Below are 25881 nucleotides of genomic sequence, written 5' to 3'. Positions count from 1 at the left end.
TCAAGATTACATTTTTTTCATCAATTTGATATAGATTAAAAATCTCTTTGACAATAAGACTGTTGAAGGAAGTTGTTTGTTTGAGTTTAATTTTTCAAATTTTCTTGCTCAAATTACTTTGCCAAGCATCTGATGGGAAATCAAGAAAGCCATTAAATGGAAATGTCTTAAATTTACAGCACACAAGAGCTTGTAAATAAACTCTTTTTTAGGTTTGGGCTGGGAGAAATAGTTTGGTCGCTATGAGGATTAAATCATTGCTATCAAGAGGAGGATAACATATGGACACATTTGCCCTTGTATTGTTTTTCCAGGGCTGACGTGACTTGGCTTTTGTGATTTCAATACAACTTCATTTTGCATAGCTGCTTTACCAGGACAGTATATGGTATAAATCAGGGAAAAGAGGCAGCAGTATTTAGTGGTTTGAGCAGGACTAAAAATCAGGAAACCTGAGTTATATTCAATCTCCCTGCATTGCCACTGATTTGCTATGAAACCGTGCCTTGCAAGCCTTTGCTTTTTTTGTTCTGGTCAGCAAAATGTTTTGCCATCAGAACCCCGAGCCCACCCAAACTCTGCATCCTGTTCCCCTCCCCAAAATTGAATCTTCATGTTCACACCCCACTCTGCATTGTTGTGAAAACATTTACAGCCATATAACCAATGGTGAGCTGGAGCCTGTTTGCACCAGTTCGCGGGAACCGGTTATTAAATTTAGAAACCAGTTTAGAACCGGTTGTTCTGCTCGGGCTTCTAAATTTAACAAGTGATAAGTTGAAGTGACCCAGGAGCATAGCTGGGGGGGAGCAGCTGCTCCCCCTGAGCACATTATCCAAAAGTGGTGCCTTAGACGCCAAGCCCACGGGTGCTCTAGCTCCCTGTCTTGCCCCCCGGCCGCAGCTCACCTCCGCTCCGCCTCCCTGGGCCTGAGCACGAAGACACCGCTTGCTTCTCAGCCCTCCCAGGCTTACTGCGCAAACAGCTGATTCGCGGGAAGCAGGGGGACTGCGAGCTCAGCCTGACCCGGTGCTCCAGGCGCTGTGCAGCGGTGGCGTGGCTTGGCTCCAGCCAAGCGGTGCTGCTATAGCGCCACCAACCACCTCCAGGCAGTGCGGTAAGGGGGCAGGGAGTGTGTGTGTGGGGGGTGAGGGTTGCATAGAAGGCAGGGGAGTTCGGGGGGATTGGGTGTTGGATAGAGGTTGGGGCAGTCAGAGGGCAGGGAACAGGGGGGTTGAATGGGAGAAGGGTCCCGGGAGAGCAGTCAGGAAGGAGGGGGGGTTGGATGGGGTGGTGGGAGGCAGTCAGGGGCAGGAGTTCCAGGGGCGGTCAGGGGACAGGGAGAAGGGGTGGTTGGATGGGGCAGGGGTCTCGGGGGAAGGGGGCATCAAGGAATGCAGGGGGTTGAATGGGGCAGGAGTCCTGGGGGGCATGGGCAGGCCACGACCCCCTTGTGGGGTGAGGAGGGAACCGGTTGTTAAGATTTTGGCAGCTTGTCACTGCATATAACTGATGGGTAAGCTCAGAAAACAGGAACTCTCACCTCTGTTCAGGGTGTGTGTGTGTGTGTGTGTGTGTAAGTAGTACTGTGTCCCTGAACAGAGGGGAACATCCCTGTTTTCTACGCTTAGCTTTCTTATTTTTAAAGAAATCAGTACAGTAGGACACTTTTATCTAAGCCTCCATTATCCAGCTCTCCATATTTACTGAATCACCAGCTGCCCGGGATTGAGAGCGGCTGGGGCTGTCAGTGGTCCCACTGTCAGTCCAAGCCTCAGCCGTGGCTGGAGCTCTTGCTGTCAGTCCGAGCCAGGGCGGCTAGGCCTGCTAGCCTAAGCTCGGCATCCCATTCTCTGATTTATCCAGTTTTTTGGTCACCTGATCTGACCCCAGTCCCAATTAGAGTGGAACACCGATTATCCAATCTAACAGACTGACCACCTAAAAAAGCCACCAGCCTGCTGAGCTGGTGAGATTGAGACAAAGTGGGTGTGAAACACATGCACTTCTGGGACTGTCTTCATGTCTGTTGTTCTGTGTTGTTATCATCCTGCTATCTGTGAAGCTTCCTAGTGAGCATCGTCCTTGAGCCATCCTTCCCTCACCTGGAGATCTATATGGAGTCTGTAACATTGGTGGTAATGCCTACAGGCAGTTGCTGAACTGTACTGTGGACAGCATCCATTGTTCTACTTTCACTTCCCCTGCGCCACAGGTCAACGATAATATTGTGGCAGAATATTGAGAAAGGAAAGGAGAGAAGGACAAAGAGTGGATGTGGTAGGACTATGGCAGAGAGGAGGAGTGGAGGGTGAGAGACGAAGGTGGGGGAGAAAGATTGAAGTGGGGGGATGGAGAGGAGCAGAGTGAAGAAAAAGGAAAGGAAAACACAACACCTCCATGGCTACTGCTAAAACTATCCCTTATGAAACGTCCTCCCCCAGGGCAAATCTGTTTTTCACTTCGTAATTTGTAAGGTAAACAGACTTCCAGAGTGTTTCTGATTTTTGGTCTGCATATTCGTTTAGCAGAGTATTGTATGTCTTGAAAATTTATGTTCTACTGATATCATAAATCCCAACATGTTGCCAATTCAGCAAACACAGATAAATTCATTACTATCTAGGACTGGAATTTAAGGATAACCTTCAAGGTAGAGGAGAGGGGAGTGCTGGAGAGATGGGGACGTTTGGTTCCCCCCCGCTTTGTTTTTTTACATTAGAAATTAAGGCATTGTCTACTCTAATGATGATGATCTTGTGATGACAAGAGTGAAGAAGCTAAAAGCTGATGCAACTGAGGAAAGGGATTTTTTTTAAGTCACACTTTTTAAATGTGTTTTAACACTTAAATTCAGTGACTAATGAGCACACTAGAAAGAGAATGTCTTTGTTAAAGGTAGAACACCCTTACCCCTTCAGCTAATGTAGGAACACATGCTACACCCCATTCAAAACTCTGTAAGAGATCCACTTGGAGAGCTAAAGAAGACCAGACTTGAGAATTGTGTTTTTGCCCTGAGGCAAAAACAGTCAAAAAAACTCAATCATAACCCCACAACTTTTCAGGCTTTCTTTATGCCCTTTTTTTTTTTTTTTTTTTAAACAAAGACACAAGCCCAATTTTTAAAAGACATTGCAAGTCATTTTAGAGTGAATCTTCAGTGTTGGATTAGGAGGTGAGATTCCCAGAACAAATAATGTCTGAGCAATACCACTGTAGTTTTTCTAGCTCATATTCCCCATGCCTCAAGCTCTCCAGGTCACATGGAGCTGAAGACACTAACGTATGCATAAATCAGTGACTTATTTTAGTGTCATGTTAAAACATGAGTGGCTAGTGTCTCTGACCCCTTCCCCCTCCTATTTAATGAGCTTCTTTGACTCTTCTCTTTAAAGAGGACTTTGTGGAGTAATTTCAGCTCTTATCAGTTTGTTGACAGCTATATGAGCCTTTCTTCTGGCTCCAGGCAGTGAGTGCAGGCGTGTGAAACTTCTCATTTTTGCACTGAAATGGTCCTGGACAAAATTTAACCAAATTGATTGTATGGATTTTTTTGCAGGGTGAGGCACATATAGGAAGTAGGATTGTTAGCTGTAATTGGTGGATACTGAGAAAAGTATCTATTTCCAGCCAAACTTAATTTCAATATTTGGACACTCATAGAGGGAGGAATGAGGAAGAGTGAGCTTCCATAGGGCTGTTCCTTTTATCTTGTCATTTGAAAAGTAGTTCCAGGATATACTGGCTCTGCCATTCGTAGAGAGCAGCAGGGCAGCTCTTAAGGGTGATTGGTTTGGTCTTAGAAGCTTTTTTAAAAAAAATTGATTTCCAGCTGTATATCTTGCCTTGATGGAGAGCAACTTTTGTCTCAGGGCTCTTTAGAATCATTGTTATTGAATATAAAAACTTTCATTCATCTGACATTTGTAGAATTTTAGGGAGTGTGATTAGAGAGGCTAACCCTGTTTTAATCCTCCCAGAGTGCTTCCATGGAACCCTGGGTCCTCCATAAATGTCAGGCATGGACAGTTTGCCATCTTATCAGATGCACTGGAGTTAGCTCCAGCCCCCCTCTCCCTCTTGGGAAAGGTCTGTTGCAGCAGACAGCAAGGGAAAGGAAAAACGATTACCTGGCTTACTGCCAGGAGCACTAGGGGAGTTGCAGAATCCTTGACATTCACTGATCAGAATTTTTTGAGTCACTTGAAAAGAGCACCCTTAACCTAAATTCTTCCCATTCCTACCCCCATCTTTGCTTTCCAGAAAGGAGCAAATTGTCTGCATAATACCTATGGCGCACAACGATCTCTATGCTATGGGATAGTTGAGAAGTCCCTGAGAGCAGTAAGCACACCATTCAATGATTTTATGGATCAGAGCTATGTATTATTAGAATTGGAGCCAGGCAAATTTTTTTTGATGAACAGGTTTAGTTGAAAAAGGCAATTTTGGTCAACTCGGAACTATTTGTGAACTTGACATTAATTAAATAAATAGTGTGGGCCAAACATGTTTTTGCGTGCAGGGGAGGAGGTAGATTCATAAAGAGAGTGTGGTGCCATCTTATAACTCCTAGTTCAGTGGTCAGGGCACTCATCTAGGATGTGAAAGACCAAGATTCAGCTCTCCTCTCTGTTTCCTGTTAAGCCGGGATTTCAATTTGGGTTTCCCACCTGCCAAAAGACTGCCCTAACCACTGGGCTATGGGGTACTCTAGGCCAGCTCTCGATCTCAGTCTCTCCTCTTGAAGATGTTCCACTTTGTATGAAGTACTTGAATCATCGCTAGGTGGGACTAAAGATTATAAGAACTGTTTGGCAAATCTGGTCCTTTAAATATGCCTGGAAACAAAATGTTTCTGGTAGAACAGAATGTTTTGTGAATAAAAAAACAGTTGTTTGCCCAGCTCTAATTAGAATCTGTATTTTCGGCCTCTAAATGACAGGGTTAGACATGAGCTTTCAGAGAGTAATTAAGCTAAGTTAAGTCAACCGTTCCACTTGAAACTAGTGAAATGCTGCTGTGAATTTGGATATCTTACTGTCAAACCTTGGAAGGTTGCTGTATGCCAATTCCTAGTCAAGGGATATACAACAGTTAAATGCAGATTATCCAAACCTGAAAGCTCAGGATTTCTTCTGAGAATATTTTGCACTGTTTGACTGAAACAGCTAGTTGCAAACTAACAGTATTTGTGATCACCTGGTCCTGGTGCTCAGCCCAGTTTCCACTCTGCTTCCCCATTTCTGTTGTTTGGCCTGTACCACAGTTCTCTTGCCCAAATCCACAGCCTGCCTACTAATTGATACCATTGTAAAATTAGTGTTTACCTATACAATAAAAATGTTGCATTTTTATAGCACTTTCTATTCAAGGATTGTAAAGGCAGTTAATTAAATCAGAGCTGCTATGAGGTAGATATGATACCCATTTATATAACGTATAAATGTTTAAGGCACACACAAATAATTTACTTACAGAAGGTCAGACTGGTAGTCTAATAGAACCTGGGAGTCCTGATTCTGAGGTTTCTACTTTAACTACTACATCTTGTTTCCTTATACAATAAGAATGTTTGGTTTTAAATTACAAAGTTTTTAGGTGCCCTGTAGTGGCACTTGTTCTGCTGCTGGATAGCTTTCATATGTTTGTTACCTTGTTGACTTGTTGGATAGCAGTTGTGCAAATCAGCCTTTTGGATACATTTTCTTGAATGCCACATGGCTCTTTCAGGGGTAGAATAGCCAGCAGTTGAGCAGCTACCACAACATAAATCACAGAGCAAGTGGAAATAGTACAGCTGTTGTGAACTAACTCCTAGTGTTGACACAACTCTTTGGAACCTGTTCCATCTCCTGCCTGATGTAACTGGAAGAGTTCATGTGCCCCCCCCAGCTGTCAATCAGTGCTAGGAATGTTAGAGGGGGAGGGATAGCTCAGTGGTTTGAGCATTGGCCTGCTAAACCCAGGGTTCTGAGTTCAATCCTTGAGGGGGCCATTTAGGGAACTGGGGTAAAAATCTGTCTGGGGATTGGTCCTGCTTTGAGGAGGGGGTTGGACTAGATGACCTTCTGAGGTCCTTTCCAACCCTAATCTTCTGTGATTGTGGTGTCCTTAGATTCTGAAACAGCCATGAAGTTCTTTCTCTTGTTCTACCTTTTTAGCTGCTAATTTTGAACATCCTTCAGACATGGGAACAGAACTTGGATGTGTTATTAAAAATGTTTTATTTAAGTCACACTTTCATTTCTAGAGATGTTCAGAAATAGTAGTTAACAGAAGAGCTACATGTTCCATTGAACTAATAATGGGATAAGAGACCTTGCTTTTAGAATGGAGTTTTGAATATGGTCCAGCCTGAAAGAAATGCTTTCAGTAACTGCCTAACAGCTGTTTTGTGGGCTAGATAAAATTAATTTTATCTCCAGCTACTTTCTTGCTGGACAAGTTTGTATATCACATGGCACCATTACATTTGGCAGTAATTGACCCCTTGGTTCTCAGCCTCAGTAGAGAGGCAAAAGACTGATTGGGCCATGGAGGATGAAGTACTTTTGCACCCTGAGAGATGGTTTCATTTTCTTAAGGTATGGGGGAAGCTGGGTAAAGAATTTCAGACTCCAAGGCTGTCTGTCACTTCAGTGACTTTCACCAACACAGATGTCACTAAAAATGTATGTTGTAGGCAGAGTTGGTAGCAATACTCATGGCTGTTTAACGCCTTCCAGTGTGTGTTTTTATATATATACATATATATAAAATATATATATATACATATATACCAGCACACTATTTTGGAGCACAAGCCATATTCCACAAGGCATGTTTATTCCCGATTTCTAACTGTGAAATACGGATTTTTTTATATATATATATATAATATGTGTATATATATAAAAATTGTGGAATATGGTTTGTGCTCCAAAATAGTGTGCTGGTTTTTGCAAGTTAGAACATTGCAGTAACTTGGCACAAATTTTTTTCATTATTACAAAATGCTGGTCTTTCATATGTGTGATTGGCACTGGGCTTGTTTTGTGTTTAACCTCTTCAATCAACGGAACTGAAACTTCCATTCTCTCGGCATTAGTATGGCAGTCATGGGAAATCTCAAACAAGATGGATCTTATTGCTGCAGTTGACACAAGTTGTGCTTTTATTTATTTATTTTTGATGTTGGATACTGATTAAAAGTTTCCAAGCATCTTTTAGCCATATTATAAAGCTAGCCAGCAGAGAACTGGGCAGCTGCTGACCAGGGGAGATGCTAGTGGACACTGAACAAGATCACAGTGGGAAGCGTCGATGTGTGTAACTCAGAAAGCTGGGAAAGGTGTAAACAGATCCCCAGTTTAGCTGCAGAGTGGGCTCTGCAAACACTGTTTTATTGGCCAGTGGCTCCTGCTTTACTAACCTCTAACCTTTACAATACTCAAAGGTGCTGCCCACCCGCCGGCCTTGCCTTTGAACCACTCTTGGCTCCTGCCACCTCAAAGGCTTGCAGTCAGATTCCTGTGTTTTGCCTGGGACCTTACCTCTCAGCTGGATGCCTACAACAGAGAAAACTGATCTACCCTTATAACATAGACATATTTGAAGGCGATACCCCTGAGACTTGAAACCTATTGCTTTGTGTTTCAGGAGCTGTCCATCACTTTTCAAGAAATGTGGCTGAACCTCCCCTTCCCTTTCACTGGGTAGTCATATAACATTTGAATGTTCCTGCAATTGTATACACGTGACTGATGTTTGTTCTTCTCTTGGCTGTTCTGGCCTTTGTAACAGTTGTAGCAGAAATCTAGATTGTCATAATTTTGGTTTGTGTGATTAATGGAGAGGGAGTGTTCAAAGCAGAAACTAATCTTCTGTAGTTATAGTCAAAATGAGTCTGTTTAAAATGGCATTGTATAGGTTTATATCTATTCTTTCTGAATGGTTGCCTATTCAACTAAAAGGATCAGTCAACATTGCAAACTCCATCTGCAATCTAAAAAATCAAGCTGGGTTCCCCTCTGCCTCTTACACCTTCACCAATGCATCTGACAAATATGATTATCCATAAGGCAGAATAGAGTCCAGCTTGCTGTCCTGTAGTTGCATTGGCTCTGTGGTGTCTACGAAAGTAAACACTTGTTTGATGTAAATTAGGAATATATAAGGTGAAAACTCAACAGGAATTTTCACCAGTTTGTTTCTGCGTACATACTCTTCAGAGTATAAGTGCACTTTAACCGTTTTTTCCCTTTACAGCATTTAGTTTTGTTCTGTTCTTCTTCCCAGGGGGCCCTCCTGCATGTTTTGTCCCCCATTCCCCTAAGCCAGAAGGCTCTATGTTTTTGGGTCTTTACTGGCTCTGTGACTGGAACACATTTATGCTGCTGATCTGGGACAGAGACGCTAAGTTTGTGTCAGTTAGCCTTACCAACAGTCACAGACTCAGGAGCAGAAAGGAGAGTTGCGTTTCAACATACTATTCCATGCATTACTCACAGCAGAATGTTTATAATGGGGGAGTCACAGTAGATCCAACTTGTGCAGGATTCCCCCCACACTCCGTTTTTCTCTTCTGTCCTGCGTACCCCCATTCCCAAGACTAGTCTGAGATCCCCAGGATGGGAGGCACTGCCTTAAATCCTAATATGTTGGCAGTATATTAGTGATCAAGATACTCTTAGATTTAAAGGCCACAAAAATGCAGCTGTTTCGTGGGCCAACATGGAAACCCTTCTTCCTGTCAAATAGTAGTTTTGTGTGTAGTGTAGTTACAGCTGGATTTTGAGTAAAGTGATGCTATTGTGAACTAGCAAAAGTGAGATGAAAACTTAAGAACAAAACAATTGTGATACAGGAAAGACTTGGTAAAGCTAATCTTTAACAGAGACCTGCTTGCAGTAGTGCATCATTTTGGTATCTGAGTGTCAAATGCCTGCATTGCAGTAATTATACCTTGTGAACTACCACAGCCAAAATGTGAGACAAGGACCCAAGAAGAATCATAGTGCAAGAAGCTTAAAGTGAAGGGAATTAATATCTTGCTAGCACTAACGTTTCCCTTTAACCTCAGCTCCAGGAGTCAGCATTTGTGATGTCAGGAGTTTACAGCAATAAAACTGAGAACTCCTAGAAGTCTACTCCCAGGTGACTAGTATCTGGAGGGTCAGACTAGCATTTTGAACCTTGACCTCTCCATCTCTGAGCATTGACAACTGCAAAAAAAAAAAAAAGTGGCAGTTGTAAAGATTTGGTTTCCTCTCTTCATTCTGTTCCTAAAGAGGCCAAATATATTTGTTTAATCCCTGATTAAAATGACTGCAGTATAAAATGAAAGCAGATATTGGATTAGATTATTAAATACATTGAGATAATTTTATCAGGTCAAACTCAAATGAAACTATGCCTAATATTAGCACCAACCCTCCCCCCCTCCCCCCCGTATTGATTCATCTTATAAAAATATCTGGGTTAGAATGTCCTTGGTCCTCACCTAAATCTGCTCAATGCTTGTGATGTTTCTTAGCCAGTATTTCAGATGGATTTAGGTTGTGGGGGGTGACAAGAGGGGCCATGGATTATTTTACATCTGCTTTTACCCTGTGACATGCATTGTTATAACCGGCATTTCTGATGCCTAAGGCAAGAAACCAAACAAGTACATTTGTGACTAATGAAGGACAGTTGAGAAGTAGGACAGTATTGATGTATATTTGTGTCTTGTTCAGCCTATATAAGCTGCTTGAAATAAAGGATTTTTACCTCCTTAGGCCTCTCATGTGGTTAGGTAAAGTTAAATAAATGCAATCTACTTGTGGCTTCTTGAGGTCCTGGGACTTATGAAATTCAGCACAATTGGGAAATGGGAGGAGAAGTAGATGAGTGAATAGAAATAATGTTAAAATATGTTTAATAAAATGCAATAGTTACCTAGTACATTTTCTCACATTTATGTGATTTTTCTACAAGTCACTCTTCTCCTCCGTTCACTCTTCACTGGTTTATCAAAAACCCAAAATAGCTTAAGTTATAGTTTGGTCTTTATTTTGGGTGATGTGGCAACAAATGATTTAAAAAAATTTTTTTTTTAAATCAAAGTACAACTCCCCCTTTTTAAACACTCATTCACTTTAGAAATCTTGTCTCTACAGTACCTGTATAATAGTCTTGAGAAATAGATCCCTCTTGGAAACTAGCCGCACTGCAACCTGCTTTACTCAACTTTGAAAGACACTTCTTCATATTTTATAGAAGATTAACTTAAATATTTTAAAAGATTTTTTGTCAGGAATTACAGCATCAGTTTATTAATACTCCATTGATTTAATAGGTTTAATAGTAACACTCCTATGCATGGGCAGAGGCTTTAACTTTTTGCTTTCAGCCCAAATTTTCAAAAGTAACTTAATTTTGGATACCTCAGTTTTTGGGTAACCAAATTAAGGCACCTGAAAGGGGCCTGATTTTCAGGCAGTGTTGAGCTACCTGCTAAGTCAGCCAAAACTGGCTAATCACTTTTGAACATTTAGCCTACATTCTTTTCTTTTTCATAGAAATTCTATTTCTCCCATTGAGAAAATCAATGGGATGTAAATTCCTAAGTGTCTAAGGGTATGTCTACACTATGAAATTAGGTCGAATTTATAGAAGTCAGTTTTTTAGAAATCGATTTTATACAGTTGATTGTGTGTCCTCCCACTTAAGACTATTAACTCGGTGGAGTGCGTCCACAGTACCGAGGCTAGCGTCGACTTCTGGAGCATTGCACTGTGGGTAGCTATCCCATACTTCCCGCAGTCTCTGCCGCCCCTTGGAATTCTAGGTTGAGCTCCCAATGCCTGATGAGGCAAAAACATTGTCGCTAGTGGTTCTGGGTAAATGTCGTCAGCCCCCCCCGTTCTCCTCCCGCCCGGTGAAAGCAACGGCAATAAATTGTTTCTCGCCTTTTTTCCTGGGTTACCCATGCAGACCATATACCATGGCAAGCCTGGAGCCTGCTCAGCTCACCGTCACCGTATGTCTCCTGGGTGCTTCCAGACGTGGTACTGCATTGCTACACAGCAGCAGCTCCTTGCCTTTTGGAAGCAGACGGTGCATTATGACTGATAGCTGCCGTCGTCGTCCTCTGGGTGCTCTTTTCACTGACCTCGGTGAGGTCAGCTGTGGGGGCGCCTGGATATAAATGGGAGACAGTGACGGCTAGCAGTCGTACTGAACCGTCTCCTGGTGAGCAGCCAGGAGATGATGATGGCTAGTAATCGTACTCCACCGTCTGCTGCCAGCCTAAGATGTATAAGAGAGATGGAGTGGATCAAAATGATAAAAAGACCAGATTTGTTTTGTGTTCTTTTGCTCCCCCCTCCCTCCCTCCCTCTGTGAATAGTGTGAGGAGGGATAGGTCAGTGGTTTGAGCATTGGCCTGCTAAACCCAGGGTAGTGAGTTCAATCCTTGAGGGGGCCATTCCATGTGACAACCCTGTAAGCCAACCCTGTAAGCCATGTTGTCAGTCACCCCTCCCTCCATCAGAGCAACAGCAGACAATTGTTTCGCCCCTTTTTTCAGTGCAGACGCCATAGCACAGCAAGCCTGGAGCCCGCTCAGATCGCCGCCGCAATTATGAGCACTGTAAACACCATGCACATTATCCTGCAGTATATGCAGAACCAGAACCTGCAAAAGCAAAACCAGGCAAGGAGGTGATGGCAGCGCGGTGACGATAGTGATGAGGAAATGGACACAGGCGTCTCTCAAAGTACAGACCCTGTCAGTGTGGACATCATGGTGTTAATGGGGCAGGTTCATGCCATGGAACGCCGATTCTGGGCCCGGGAAACAAGCACAGACTGGTGGGACCGCATAGTGTTGCATGTCTGGGACGATTCCCAGGGGCTGCAAAACTTTTGCACTTTCATGGAACTTTGTGGCTTGCTTTCTTCTGCCCTGAAGCACAAGAATACCAAGATGAGAGCAGCCCTCACAGTTCACAAGTGAGTGGCGATAGCCCTGTGGAAGCTTGCAACACCAGACAGCTACTGGTCAGTCAGGCATCAATTTGGAGTGGGCAAATCTACTGTGAAGGCTGCTGTGATCCAAGTAGCCAATGCAATCACTGAGCTGCTGCTATCAAGGGTAGCGACTCTGGGAAATGTGCAGGTCATAGTGAATGGCTTTGTTGCAATGGGATTCCCTAATTGTGGTGGGCCGATAGACAGAACCCATATCCCTATCTTGGCACCAGAGCACCAAGCCAGCGAGTACATAAACCGAAAGGGGTACTTTTCAATGCTGCTTCAAGCCCTTTTGGATCACAATGGATGTTTCACTGACATCGACATGGGATGTCTGGGAAAGGTTCATGACGCTCGCATCTTCAGGAACTCTGGTGTGTTTGACCAGCTGCAGGAAGGAACTTACTTCCCAGACCAGAAAATTACCATTGGGGGTGTTATCCTGGGGACCCAGCCTACCCCTTAATGCCATAGCTCATGAAGTTGTATGCAGGCAGCCTGGACAGTAGTCAGGAGCGGTTCAAGTATAGGCTGAGCAAGTACAGAATGGTGATAGAATGTGCATTTGGACATTTAAAAGCGCGCTGGTGCACATTACTGACTTGGATAGACCTCAGCGAAACCTATATTTCCATTGTTGTTATCGCTTGCTGTGTGCTCCACGGTATCTGAGAGTAAGGAGGAGACGTTTATGGCAGGGTGGGAGGTTGAGGCAAGTCGCCTAGCCACTGATAACCGCCCTGGTGTCTGGCTGCGTGTAAGCAGAGTACAGGAGGGCACGGTGCGCATCAGAGAAGCTTTGAAAAACAGTTTAATGACTGGCCAGGCTACGGTGTGAAAGTTCTATTTGTTTCTCCTTGATGAACCCCTCTACCCCCCCTTGGTTCACTCTACTTCCCTGTAAGCTAATCACTCTCCCTTCTCCCCTTCAATCACCGCTTGCAGAGGCAATAAAGTCATTGTTGCTTCACATTCATGCATTCTTTATTAATTCATCACACAAATAGGGGGATGACTGCCAAGGTATCCCGGGAGGGGTGGGGGAGGAGGGAAACACCAGGTGGGCTGGGGAAGGAGGGAAGGACAAGGTCACACTGCACTTTAAAACTTATTGAATGCTGGCTTTCTGTTGCTTGGGCAGTCCTCGGGTGGAGTGGTTGGGTGCCCGGAGGCCCCCCTACCGCGTTCTTGGGCGTCTGGGTGAGGAGGCTATGGAACTTGGGGAGGAGGGCAGTTGGTTACACAGGGGGTGTAGCTGCAGTCTGTGCTCAAACTGCCTTTCCTGAACCTCAACTATACGCCAGAACATATTAGTTTGTTCCTCCAGTAGCCTCAGCCTTGCCTCTTGCCTTCTGTCACGAAGCTGATGCCACCTATCATCTTCAGCCCGCCACCTGTCTTTGTGTTCATATTGTGCTTTCCTGGACTCTGACATTGTCTGCCTCCATGCATTCAGCTTGGCTCTTTCAGTGTGGGAGGACTGCATGAGTTCAGAGAACATTTCATTGCAAGTTCATTTTTTTCGCCTTCTAATCTTCCCAGGGGCTAGCAAAGGAGAAAATAGTGTGAGTGTTGAAACATTTGCAGCTGATGGAGGGGGAAAAAAAGGGAGAGTGGTAGTTAAAAAGACACATTTTAGAGAACAATGAGTAGACTCTTTCACGGTAAACCTTGCTGTTAACATTACATAGCACATGTGCTTTCGGTACAAGGTTGCATTTTGCCTCTTATTGAGGGTATGCCAGTTTGGTGTGAGAGATCTTTCACACAGGGCAGGGCAACAGAATTTGGCTTGCAGGCAACCAGGGTAAGATACAGTCTTTTGGCTTCTTTAACCTTCATAACATGTGGGAATGGTTTCAAACAGCAGTGCCCCTATTTCCTGTACCAAGGAGCCATTGGGTTGGCCATTTAAAATGGGTTGGCCATTTAAAAGGAGGAGGGGCTGTAGTTTTCAGGTTAATGTGCAGCACAAACCCACTTAACCCCCCCCCCAATTCACTGGGCTGATCGCATCACCCCTTCCCCCACCGTGTGGCTAACAGTGGGGAACATTTCTGTTCAGCCACAGGCAAACAGCCCAGCAGGAACAGGCACCTCTAAATGTCCCCTTAATAAAATCACCCTATTTCAACCACGTGTCCAGGAATGATGATATTCTCCTGAGGATAACACAGAGAGATAAAGAACGGATGCTGTTTGAATGCCAGCAAACACTGGGACCATACACTGCCATGCTTTGTTATGCAATGATTCCAGACAGTGTTCTACTGGCCTGGCATGGTAAAGTGTCCTACCATGGGGGGTGGAATAAGGCTGTCTGCCCTGGAAGCCTTTTGCAAAGGCTTTGAAAGTACATCCAGGAGAGCTTTATGGAGATATCCCTGGAGGATTTCTGCTTCAGCCCTAGACACGTTAACAGACTTTCCCAGTAGCTGTACTGGCCACAAATGCCAGGGCAAATTTTTAAACATGCTTGCTTTTAAACCATGTATAATATTTACAAAGGTACACTCACCAGAGGTCCCTTCTCCCCCTGGTGGGTCCTGGAGGAAGCTTTGGGTGGGTTTGGGTGGTCCTGACCCCAGGTCCAGGGTGAGAAACAGTTCCTGGCTGTTGGGGAAACCGGTTTCTCCGCTTCCTTGCTGTGGGCTATTTTCAGTCTCTTCATCATCATCTTCCTTGTCCCCAAAACCCGATTCTGTGTTGCGTGTTACTCCATTGACAAAGTCAAAGCACAGGGGTGGGGTAGTGGTGGTTGCACCCCCTAGCATGGCATGCAGCTCTTCACAGAAGTGGCATGTCTGGGGCTCTAACCTGGAGCTGCCGTTTGCCTCTGGTTTTTTGGTAGGCTTGCCTCAGCTCCTTCAGTTTCATCTGGCACTGCTGTGGTCCCTGTTAAGCCTTTGTCCTTCATGCCCTTTGAGGTTTTTTCAAATGTTTGGGCATTTCGTCTTTTGGAACAGAGTTCTGATAGCATGGATTCGTCTCTCCGTATAGCAATCAGATCCTGTACCTTCCGTTTGTTTCATGGTGGGACTCTTTTCTGATTCTGGGACTCCATCATGGTCACCTCTGCTGATGAGATCTGCGCTCACCTGCAGATCGCCACGCTGGCCAAACAGGAAATGAGATTCAAAAGTTTGCGGGCCTTTTCCTGTCTACCTGGCCAGTGCATCTGAATTGAGAGCGCTGTCCAGAGCAGTCACAATGGAGCACAATGGAGCAGTCACAGTGGAGCTCCCGGAGGCCAATAGCGTCGAATTGCAACACACTACCCCAAATTTGACCCGACAAGGTCAATTTCAGTGCTAATCTCCTCGTTGGAGGAGGAATACCGAAACTGATATTAACAGCCCTTTAAGTCGAAAATAATGGCTTCGTTGTGTGGATGAGTGCAGCGTTAAATCAGTCTAATGCTGCTAAATTCAACCTAAACTCGTAGTGTAGACCAGGGCTCAGTCATTTCTGAAAATAGGATGTAGGCTCCTAAGGCACTTAAGCACTCTTGAAAATTTTGCCCTAGATCTTTATCTCCTGCTGTAAACTACACATTGCTGCATAACCCAAAATTGTGCAGTCGTCAGTAAATGTCTCTCAAGTCCTGCCTAGCAGAGGAAGCAAAAAATGATGCGGATTGTAACGGAAGAATTTGGAGGTTTCTTTCCCATGGAGCTGAATACAGAGAGACTGATTCAGAGTTAGGAATTCATCAGCACAACAAGCTAGTCATAGACAGAGGGACATCCAATATGGGGGATTGAGAAATGACAGCTTAAACATTTGAGTGTGGGAATGTTCTTTTAGACCATGGGTCCGATATGTGGGTCCATATGGTATTGTTGGAGGCAGCTTGGGATAAGAGAGAGCATCACATGCTAGGATATGTAGTCCCTGAGGTCTCTACTTCTTTACTGAAGAAGTATAACTTCAGTTAGTTCTACTTTATGTAAATTTTGAGCCTGAAGGCCTCTTCAGGCAAGCTTCCAAATTAACCTTCAGCTGGGTGAAATTTTGCATGTTATTTTGTGCCAGTCTGAAAAAGTCTGTCTGCTCATGATACTATAAGAACAAAACAACAGCCAAACCGGGTCAGACCAAAGGTCATTTAGACCAGTATCCTGTCTTTCGTCAATGGCCAATGCCAGGTGCTTCAGAGGGAATGAGCAGAACAGGTAATCATCAAATGATCCATCCCCTGTCGCCCATTCCCAGCTTCTGGCAAACAGGCTCGGAACACTGTCCCTGCCCATTCTAGCTAATAGCCACTGGTGGACCTATCCTCTATGAACCTATCTAGTTCGTTTTTGAACACTGTTATGTTCTTGGCCTTCACAACATCCTCTGACTAGGAGTTCCACAGGTTTACTGTGTGTTTTGTGAAAAAATATTTAGCAAAGAACCAGAGAGTTGCAGTTATCAATTACTGCAGTAATACTGGTTAGCTAAATTATAGGTTTAGAAGTTTTGACATTTTACAAATAACAGAGGGAAAAAGTGTTGTCCTTTTTATAGCAGTGTTTTTCAATCTTTTTAATGCCAGGGACCGGTTTGTTGCCTTCCTAAACTGTGTCAGGGAGACCTCAAGGACTGGCGCTGGTCCACAGATCGGTCATTGAGAAACCCTGTTCTATAGGACCATCCATCCAAGGATTTCAAAGTGCTTTACAAACAACTAAGCCTCACAATAGTTCTGTGAGGTGGGGATTGCACATGTTGCACAGATTGGAAAACAGAAGCACAGAGATTAAGTGAATTGTATAAGGTTAAACAGTGAATAAATGGCAGAACCAGGAATAAAAGTGAAGATGCCTGACTCCCAGTGTAGCCTCTAGGTTACATGCCTTCCTTTTACCAGAGCTTCCCTTGCCTACCTGGTCAGGGAGTAAAAAGTTTATTTGAAAAAACACTGTGGGATGGAAGTGGGTATCTGAACCTACACCATATAAAAGGAAAGCAGTTAAAGTAGAGTAATCTAGCCAGTGTGAAAATGGTAACACTTGAAGGCCTCATAAACCTTTTCAAGTGTGGCACTTTGGGAGCACTTGACTCCTGCAGTGGAATAAAATCTTACAGTGGCATGGCGCCTGACCTAGAGGTTGGGAGAAGTGGTGCTTAATGGGCAATTAACTTTTATTGCTTTCTTCCAAATCTCTTTTCTGGTGACTTTCCCCATTCTCACCAAACTGGATGGGTAACTGATAGAAACCTAGAAGCTTCCTTTCAAGGAGCTTAGTTCTCTTTGCTAATGTACACACCTCCTTGAGTTGTACCCTACAGTGCTCCTTTCCTCATGCCCATTGTTTTTCTTTTATCAATGTAAGCAAAAGGTTTATGTTGGTCTGTCTTGTACTCTGTCGGAGCACCATTAGTGGCATTAATACTAGGTTTTGTAAACATATGAATGGACTGTGTAACCTGATGCTATGCTGGCTTGTAAAGAGATGCTGGGCCCCCAAGTGTGTTTATTTCTAAGAAAAATAACACCTTGCTTAAATAAATGTTACTATCAGTGAATGGGCAACCTTCTTGTTGCAAGCTGCTGTGTCTTCTTTCCTGTGAAATTAGCTGTAAATGCTTCTGTCCCATGCTCCTCATCTGTTAAAATGATGTGTGTATTGGTACCTGGAACACCTTAGTGTCTCTGCAGCCCACTTGACCAAAGTTGTAAGGCTGCAGCCAAGTAGAAGGAAATCATGGGTTTGGATGCTTTGTGTCATTTTGCTAAAGGGATTCTGAGAATAAGTATTTATGAGCAGTACATTGGAGCAGTGCCTTTCTTCTTTGCTTTGTAACTATTTTTTCTATCTTGAATTTGCTAGGGGCTTGATTTATTCTCCATCTTACAAATATTGCTACAGCTACTAGATATACTACAAAAACTGTTTTCTCAACCGCCTCCTTCCTCCTCTTCCCCGCTCCCCCCCCAGTTGTGTACAAATGGAATTGTTTGGATGTTGGATCCTTTTCATAAAGAGATCACTTCAGTCTTTTTTTTTTAATATATATATATTTTAAGCAACTTTAGATGGAAAATGCTGGAATTGACAGCTTAGCAGAATGTCAACAATGGTGGTGAAAACTTTCTCCATGCTGACAAGAGGGAGCAACTTTTGGCTTGCAAAGATCATCACTTGCGGGGAGGGGAGAGAGAAGAGAGTTCGGTCTCCATAGTTTGTTCAGTCTTTGGTTACTTTCCTTAGACTACATACAAGGGTGACAAATGGTACTAGCTGCAGTGGTATGTTTGTAAAATGGACCGTAGCTATTGGACTGAAACCATTTCATTTCATATAGGTTACTGAACAGCCATTTAGTGGTAGCAGCTTACCTGGCAACCTAAAGGCTCTCTAGGTCATTCTCCATTCTTTGGGCCATCCAGTCTCTTAAAACTGAATGTTCTGGTGATTGGTGGAGCACGACTCTCTGGCAGAGGTTCTCTTGTTTTGTTTTTTCACACTGGATCTACCCAGGATCTCATACCCATTTAGCAATGTGGGAAAGTCTCAGGATGGTTGCAACTCCTGATGGCTTGTTCATGAGCCCCTGCAGGTCCCAGCCCCCTAGACTGAGAATGCCTGGTACTTTTAACAGTGGTTTTAAATGTATATTTGAGCCTAATTTATGTAGTTAAAGTTGGTGATTTTCTAGGCACCAGCATTTAGGTCGGAAAGAGACTTGCACAGGGTTAAATTGAGAACACTTTAGAGAATCCTTGAGGTGCTCCTGCTTTCATCCATATATGAATAAGTTCCCTTTCATAGCTTCATTTAGTGGTGTCATGGCACATTTTGAAGATTGTGGGTATCTGGGCTTGGGAATAACCACTGTTACTATGGTTTGTGCTGCTGTTCTACAAGATGTCTGTGTCCTCTTGGTTTTGAACTATATCCCTGCTAATATTTGGGCACAGTTCTTTTATTAATTTATAAAGTGTCCATTTCCACCAAATCTATAAAATAACATAGATTAATACTTGGAATGGCAAAAAACTTGAAAAATCTCTTCAAAACATGGAAGAAATGCAGCTCTGCACAGTCACCTTGTGAAAATAATCTTTGCAGGATGCAATAGCAGTGACCTGTGCTTGATGACCCAGGAGGTCCTTTCCAGTTTGTGTCCTATGTACCTTTACTCTGGAGGTCAGGTAGTAAGGCCAGTATCATAGCAGCTAGTATGAATTTAGGATGCAAGAAGGATACAGCTTATTTGTGTGGGAAATGGAACTTCCTTGAGGGCCAGACCAAGACTGTGGAATAAACTCCCAAGGAGCTAAGGCCCATCACAAACTTTAGCACCATCCACTACAAATGCAAGGCACGTTTCTTTGAGCTGCCCTCAAAATAAATACAGAGCAGCATATATATTAAAACAAAAACAAAAACAAAACACAAACAAACAAGCAAAAGACTGTACACTCTACCAAAACAAGATAGCCCACTCTACTTGCTTCTCCTCTGGGGGAGAGGATGAGTGAACAAATGTCACGTGACAGATGTGTAGTCTCAATGCTTAATGCACTACTGGAAGGTACTGAGCTACTATAGCACTAAGCATGGTACAAGAGCCTATCTAGAATATAATAGGGCTTGTCCTTGAGAGCTTTCCAGCAGATCTTATCCATCGTATGTGATCAACCTTATCTGTGACACTGGAGAACTTCTCACAGTAAGGAACTCTCAAGGGTTTTCTGAGTGAAGCCAGATACCCAGATTCAGCAGAAAGTCTATATGCTGAAGCAAGTCCACTGGTCAACTCTCTGCAGATGCCTTGTGAAAGGAAGCAAGAACATTTAGTCACAGCCATGGCATAAAACATCAGTTGATGGCATAAAATATTTGTTGAACTCTGAATGAAGTTTCTGTTGGTTGTCCTCTAGCCTCCTTCCTTCATACACCGGTACCTCAATATAACACAACCCGATATAACACAAATTCAGATATAACGCGGTAAAGCAGTGCTCCGGGAGTGCGGGATAGGCACTCTGGTGGATCAAAGCAAGTTCAGTATAACGTGGTTTCATCTATAATGCAGTAAGATTTTTTTGGCTCCCGAGGACAGCGTTCTATTGAGGTAGAGATGTACTTCAATAATAGATGACTTGTAAAGACAAAGAAAAGAGAAGGCTCATGTATGAGAGAGTTTGTGATTTGCCCCACGACACAGAGGGTGTCGGTGTCAAAGCCAGGAGTAGAACTCAAGTTTTCTTTATTCCCTGGACTATGCTAGTAGACTATGATGTGTACCGTTGACTCCCCACCCAATTCCTACTATGTCTTTGTTACCTTCTGATAAAAGCTGTTCAATCACATACACTGTAAATTAGAAAATTAAAATTATTTTGGATGAAACAGGGAAACACAATGTATTTCCCTAGTAGAATAACTTTCCAATAATGCTTAGTAACTTACCATGTTGGGCAACCTAGAATAGCTAGCCATGTTAATCACTTCTGTTTTATAAAAGCAAACAAGATAGGAAGGAAGTAATGAGCCCTCAAAACATCTATCTGGAGACTTGCAATCCCTTTCGAAGGTTTTGGGTTATGCCTTAAAGAAACTCAGTTCTGAAAAATTACCACCAAATGTTGGAACAGTTTCTGGCTCTTCACTCAAAATTAATAATTACATAAATATTAGTTTGTAAAAAATAAATTCCCTTCACCCCCTTCTCCTGTCCTTTTTTTGGTGTGAAAATATAATTCTACCGGACACTGCAAACATTCTTGCAGCAAAAAGAAGTGGATTCAGATTAATTTCTGCTGCAGTCAACAGGAGGTAGAGAGTGTCTGAATAGGTTCTGCATATAACTATTTGTCAGGAGGAGTTGGTTATCAGAGTTGTGAAGAATCACCAGTTTGCATGGCCAGTAAAAATTTACCAGATTAGGAGAAATGGAGTGCACCACTTACTAGCAGAAGGTACCATGCTGGGTTCTGCAGTGAGTTGTATGTAATTATTGCTGCTACTGTACCTAGTAGGCTATGTAAAATTTTTTTCTCTAGCAATTAATTTCTCTCTTACAAATGATAGTTCTCTAAAACTAATTATCAATTAATAAGTTAATGTGCAGATGTAATGTAAAATCTGTGTTCTGTCTAGAGCCCCATGAGGATACAAAATTTGTATTTGCATCTGATCCGCAAAAATGGTCTGTGGATGCGGATATAAAGTGGATATCCGCAGATTTGTGGAGCTCCAGTTAGATCTACTTGTGGTCTTTACAGATTTTGGAAGAGAAGGGCTATTAAATGGACTGCCTTGGTCAAATTTTATCCTTTCTCTGTCTTTGGTTTTCTTTAGGATCTTGTGTAAGACACTTGTAACTTACTCCCTCTATGGGTATGTCTACACAGCAATTAAAAACCTGTGGCTGGCTATGCCAGCTGGCTCGAACACATGGGGATCAGGCTAAGGGGCTGTTTAACTATGGTGTAGGCGTTGGGGTTCAGGCTGCATCATGAGCTCTGGGACCCTCCCATCTTGCAGATTCCTAGAGGCCAGTTTCCAGCCTGAGCCCGAATGTCTACACTGCAGTTAAACGGCCTGTTAGCCCAAACCCATGAGCCTGAGTCAGCTGGCCTGTGCCAGCCATGGTTTTTAATTGTAGTATAGACATACCCTTGGCATCTGATTCTTCACTTTTTGTCCTGGTTTCTGGGGACACTAGGAGGATTTAATTTTTGTAAAGTATTTTACAGTTCTCAATATTTATTTTTATAATATTGGTAAATTGCCTTTATATATTTCTTCTGCACTTCCAGTTGGGTATAGTGTTCATTTTTGGCCTAAAGTTGTGAATAATTCCTGTTTGGTTCCAGAGAGAGAATGTATTTCTGTAGTGAGCAAAGTGATTCAGTTTATATATGGTTCGTAAAGCACCTTGGGTTCCCTCTGGGTGAAAGGCCCTGTACAAATGTAACTTAATTGTTGGATAAACTCATCTGCCTCCTGGAATATCTTTTAAATATTCCTAGGTGTCGAGGCCTGTGATTATTGTTCTTTCCCCATAGTAGGATCAAAAGTATTTTAGGTGACGCTACCTATTGTCTTTCTCTATGATCGCTCTTCCTAATGAGCTAAGGGTTTGTTGCTTTTTGTACCATTTGAGTGGCTTTTCCCTTCCAAAATATAAAACCAAAACACTGTGAAGAACCTGACTTAACAACTGCCTCCAGAGTGAGTGAGGAGGGTGAGGACTTGCAACAGACTCATTTTCTTCTCAGTTGTATTACTAGTATTCAAAACACATAGGGTGGTGCCATTGCTCTGGAACATAATTGAGTCTGCTTGTTAACTTGCATCCTCAACACTTTTAGAAGTAAAATTTTGGATTTATTGCACTTGTATATGGTGTGAAGAATCCCAAAGAGCTTTACAAATTGTACCTACAGGAATCACTTTTCGCTTTAGTGAAGAGCAGCCACCTGTAGGATGGAATGCAGCAGCTGTTTGGCATTGCACAACTACACAAAACAGTTTAATTTTCTTATCCAAAAGCCTGTTCTGCCAAGACAATGGGATTCCCCCAAAAAAACTTTGAGGAAGATTTGATACTTTGCTAGCATATCACTAGAGCTGGCCTTTTTGCATTGTTTGAAAAGTCCGCTTGGCATAGTTAAATAGCACTTGGCCAGAGATATATATTATCCTTTCTGTTTGTCTTCTGGCTCAGCAAGCTTCATATGCTGCCTGTGCATCTGGTAATGTCTTTCCTATCACTTGCTCTCCCACCTAGACGCACGTGCACACTCCTGCAGGATAATGCTAACTTGGGGAGATCCTAAAAAGAAGTGCCTTCTGGACACTTCAAGGTGCTGGAAATTCCTGCAGAAACAACTGAGCTCAGGAAATTCACTTTTATTAGGCTAAGGCACTTGATCTATGATCACTGGCAAAGCATGTTTCCTTTTGAGTTGAGTTGGATGTGGTTCTTTAGTATCGTTTGATTCCAGGCTTTTGAAAAGTAAGTGTGTGTCTCTACTACAGAATTGTATGAGGTCAGCATATTCATTACCAAATCCTGTTTTTCCTCCAGCACCAACTGTTTGTCTTGAGTAGAAACTGAATCTGGATTGAAACTTTTCATATAGAGTCTCAGTCTAGAATTGATTCATCTGTGAAATTCTGTATACTTATCTGTTTGAATATCACATTTATTTTTTTTTTAAGAAGTGCCTCAGTTTAGACCAAAGGCATGCAAGTTTTACACCACCTGTGGCTGTATTAAAAACTTGCCAGAATCAAGGACTACAACTAATTTGCAAATGTGCATTTTATATAAATAAAATGCTAATATTTGCTTGCATTTCTATATCTAGAGCCCTACCAATTTCACAGTCCGTTCTGGTCAATTTCATGGTCACGGTATTTAAAAATTTTTAAATTTTAATGATTTCAGCTATTTAAATCTGAAATTTCACGGTGGTGTAATTGAGGGGGTTCTGACACAAAAAGGAGTTGTGGGGAGGGGTCACAAGGTTATTGGGGGAGGGAGGGTTGCAGTACTCCTACTCTTATATCTGCGCTGCTGCAGGTGGCGGCAGTGATGCCTTCAGAGCAGGGTAGCAGGAGAGCGGCAGCTGCTGGCTGGGAGCCCAGATCTGAAGGCAGAGCCGCTGTCAGCAGCAGCGCAGAAGTAAGGATGGCATGGTATGGTATTGCCACCTTTGGTTCTGTGCTGCTGTGTGCAGAGCTGGGCCCTCAGTCAGCAGCCGCCTCTCTCCGGCCGCCCAGCTCTGAAGGCAGCAGCACAGAAGTAAGAATGGCCTGGTATGGCAATAACGCAATCCCCCTAAAATAACCTTGTAACCCCCCCTGCAACTCCCTTTTGGGTCAGGACCCGCCAGTTTGAGAAACTCTGCTCTCCCCCATGAAATCAGTATAGTATAATGTAAAAGCACACAAAAGACCAGATTTCATGGAAAGTGATGCGTTTTTCACGGCCATGAATTTGGTAGGGTCCTATCTTTACTCTTCATAGAAGAATAGAAATTGCTTGTTTGGTAGAGTTTACCAGTAGCAAAAACCTGCAGCAGATCAGCTTTTCCGGATGCTGCAATTACAAGGCAGCTGTATTTTAGGCTCCACTGCTTCAGTTGGCTATTGGGGTGCACTTTGGGTTCCCCCAAATTACACAAAACAAATATAACAGTAAATTATTCTCTGCAGTTGTTAAATCACTTTTGACATTTTGAGGGGGAAAACTGATAAAAATATGAAAAACTGGCTCCTTCATATATTTGCATGGAGTTTTATTCCACTAGCCTACTCACGAATGCATTGAAATGCTTTCCTCTGCATGTTCTCCTTGCTTGCTTGCTTTATTTATTTATTGTTCTTCAACTTCAGTTCATTTTTTTTCGCGATAACTTTTTCAATTTGAGGTCTCCAGCCTCTGTGGAAACATCCCTCATTCCAGTGAATTTGCCTCCAGATTTAATTTCCAGCTGATTTCTCAGTAGCATTTAGCAGATTACATATGACAAACGAAAACTGATTATTAGGCATCAGGTCTGTGGAGTTATCAGGATCTGAAAGTGCATTTCATCCTTTCCTTGCAGGCAAGGTGGTTCTGGGAAGCGTATTTTCGGTCGATGAAAGCTATTGCTCTGGCCACCCTTCAGATTATCAATGACAGGATCTACCCATATGCTGCCATGTCTTACGAAGAATGGAATGATCCCCCATCTGTTGTAAGTAGATTGTACTTCTGTGGCTTAGTCATAAAATAAGATTTTTTTTCTTTCAGGTTTTTGCTGAGGTATGTATTATGCATCTTTGGTAACATTACTATTTAAAAGTTTGTTGTATTTGTGAGTTGCACAAAATGTTTTTATGATGATCAGGGGTGTGTGTGTGTGTGTGTGTGTGTGTGTGTGTGTATATATATATATATAATTTGAGTGTTTTTGTTACATTTTGTGTGAATTTGATACCTTTGCAAGTGAATAACTGAAGTGATAAGGCTGGCAAAAGTCACATGGTATAAATAGATTCTGTGTGAGCTTCTGTCAGAGCTATGTGAGGAATACCTCTCTTACCTCCAGTTTCCTTCTCCTTGCTGTTATCTTCTCCATGCAGCCCTGTGAATCTACACCCCTGGTATTCTTGTTCAGAAACTGATAATCATCCTGAGTGATCTACTTTTGGGACAGACTCCTTTCACTGACCCATTAGCATTGCTGAGGGGGAGGCGAGCATGGCACTGACAGATGTCTAGTGTGAAGGTTGAGGTATGAAAGAGGGAAGCAGTTACTCAAGAATGAGGAGATCAGAACACCTTAGTAGACTATTTAGACCAGGGGTCGGCAGCCTTTCACAAGTGGTGTGCCAAGTCTTCATTTATTCACTCTCATTTTAAGGTTTCGCGTGCCCTTAAGACATTTTAACGTTTTTAGAAGGTCTCTTTCTATAAGTCTATAATATAGATCTAAACTATTCTTGTATGTAAAGTAAATAAGGTCTTTAAAATGTTTAAGAAGCTTCATTTAAAATTAAATTAAAATGCAAATCGCCCTGGACCAGTGGCCAGGACCTGGGCAGCGTGAGTACCACTGAAAATCAGCTCGCGTGCCGCTTTTGGCACCCGTGCCATAGGTTGCCTACTCCTGATTTAGACTGTGCCTTCATAGAGCAAGAATGCCGTGACACCTAGCCTGAGTTCCATGGTAAAATAAAAATAGGGATTTGGAAACACGCAACATTAAAAGACACCTCTCAGGCTGCTTCTTCCCTGCTTTCCATCTAGTAGGATACCCATTGACTTCAATGACAGTTCCTTCTGCTGTGGGGAACAAATAAGCCCCTGTTTTTTTGCTTGTAACTTTATTTACAGGAAACTGTATTTCTTGGGATCCTGTGAGATGAAAGATCCTAA

At 42.9% G+C, this 25881-nt stretch overlaps 1 protein-coding gene across 2 annotated transcripts in view; it reads left to right on the top strand.

Annotated features, from left to right (window-relative positions):
- The window catches only part of EXT2 (exostosin glycosyltransferase 2), a 103950-nt gene that overhangs the window by 25867 nt on the left and 52202 nt on the right, over positions 1-25881 (top strand). For both annotated transcript variants that reach the window (XM_030559991.1, XM_030559992.1), the window contains exon 8: positions 24566-24697. In XM_030559991.1, coding sequence (XP_030415851.1) covers positions 24566-24697 — 132 coding nt within the window. The remainder of the gene's footprint in view (positions 1-24565; positions 24698-25881) is intronic.

The sequence above is a fragment of the Gopherus evgoodei genome, chromosome 4 (genome assembly GCF_007399415.2).
Source record: "Gopherus evgoodei ecotype Sinaloan lineage chromosome 4, rGopEvg1_v1.p, whole genome shotgun sequence".
NCBI classification, from domain to species: domain Eukaryota; kingdom Metazoa; phylum Chordata; order Testudines; family Testudinidae; genus Gopherus; species Gopherus evgoodei.
The sequence above is the reverse complement of the archived record's forward strand: the minus strand, read 5'-3'. Positions and strand labels throughout refer to the sequence as shown.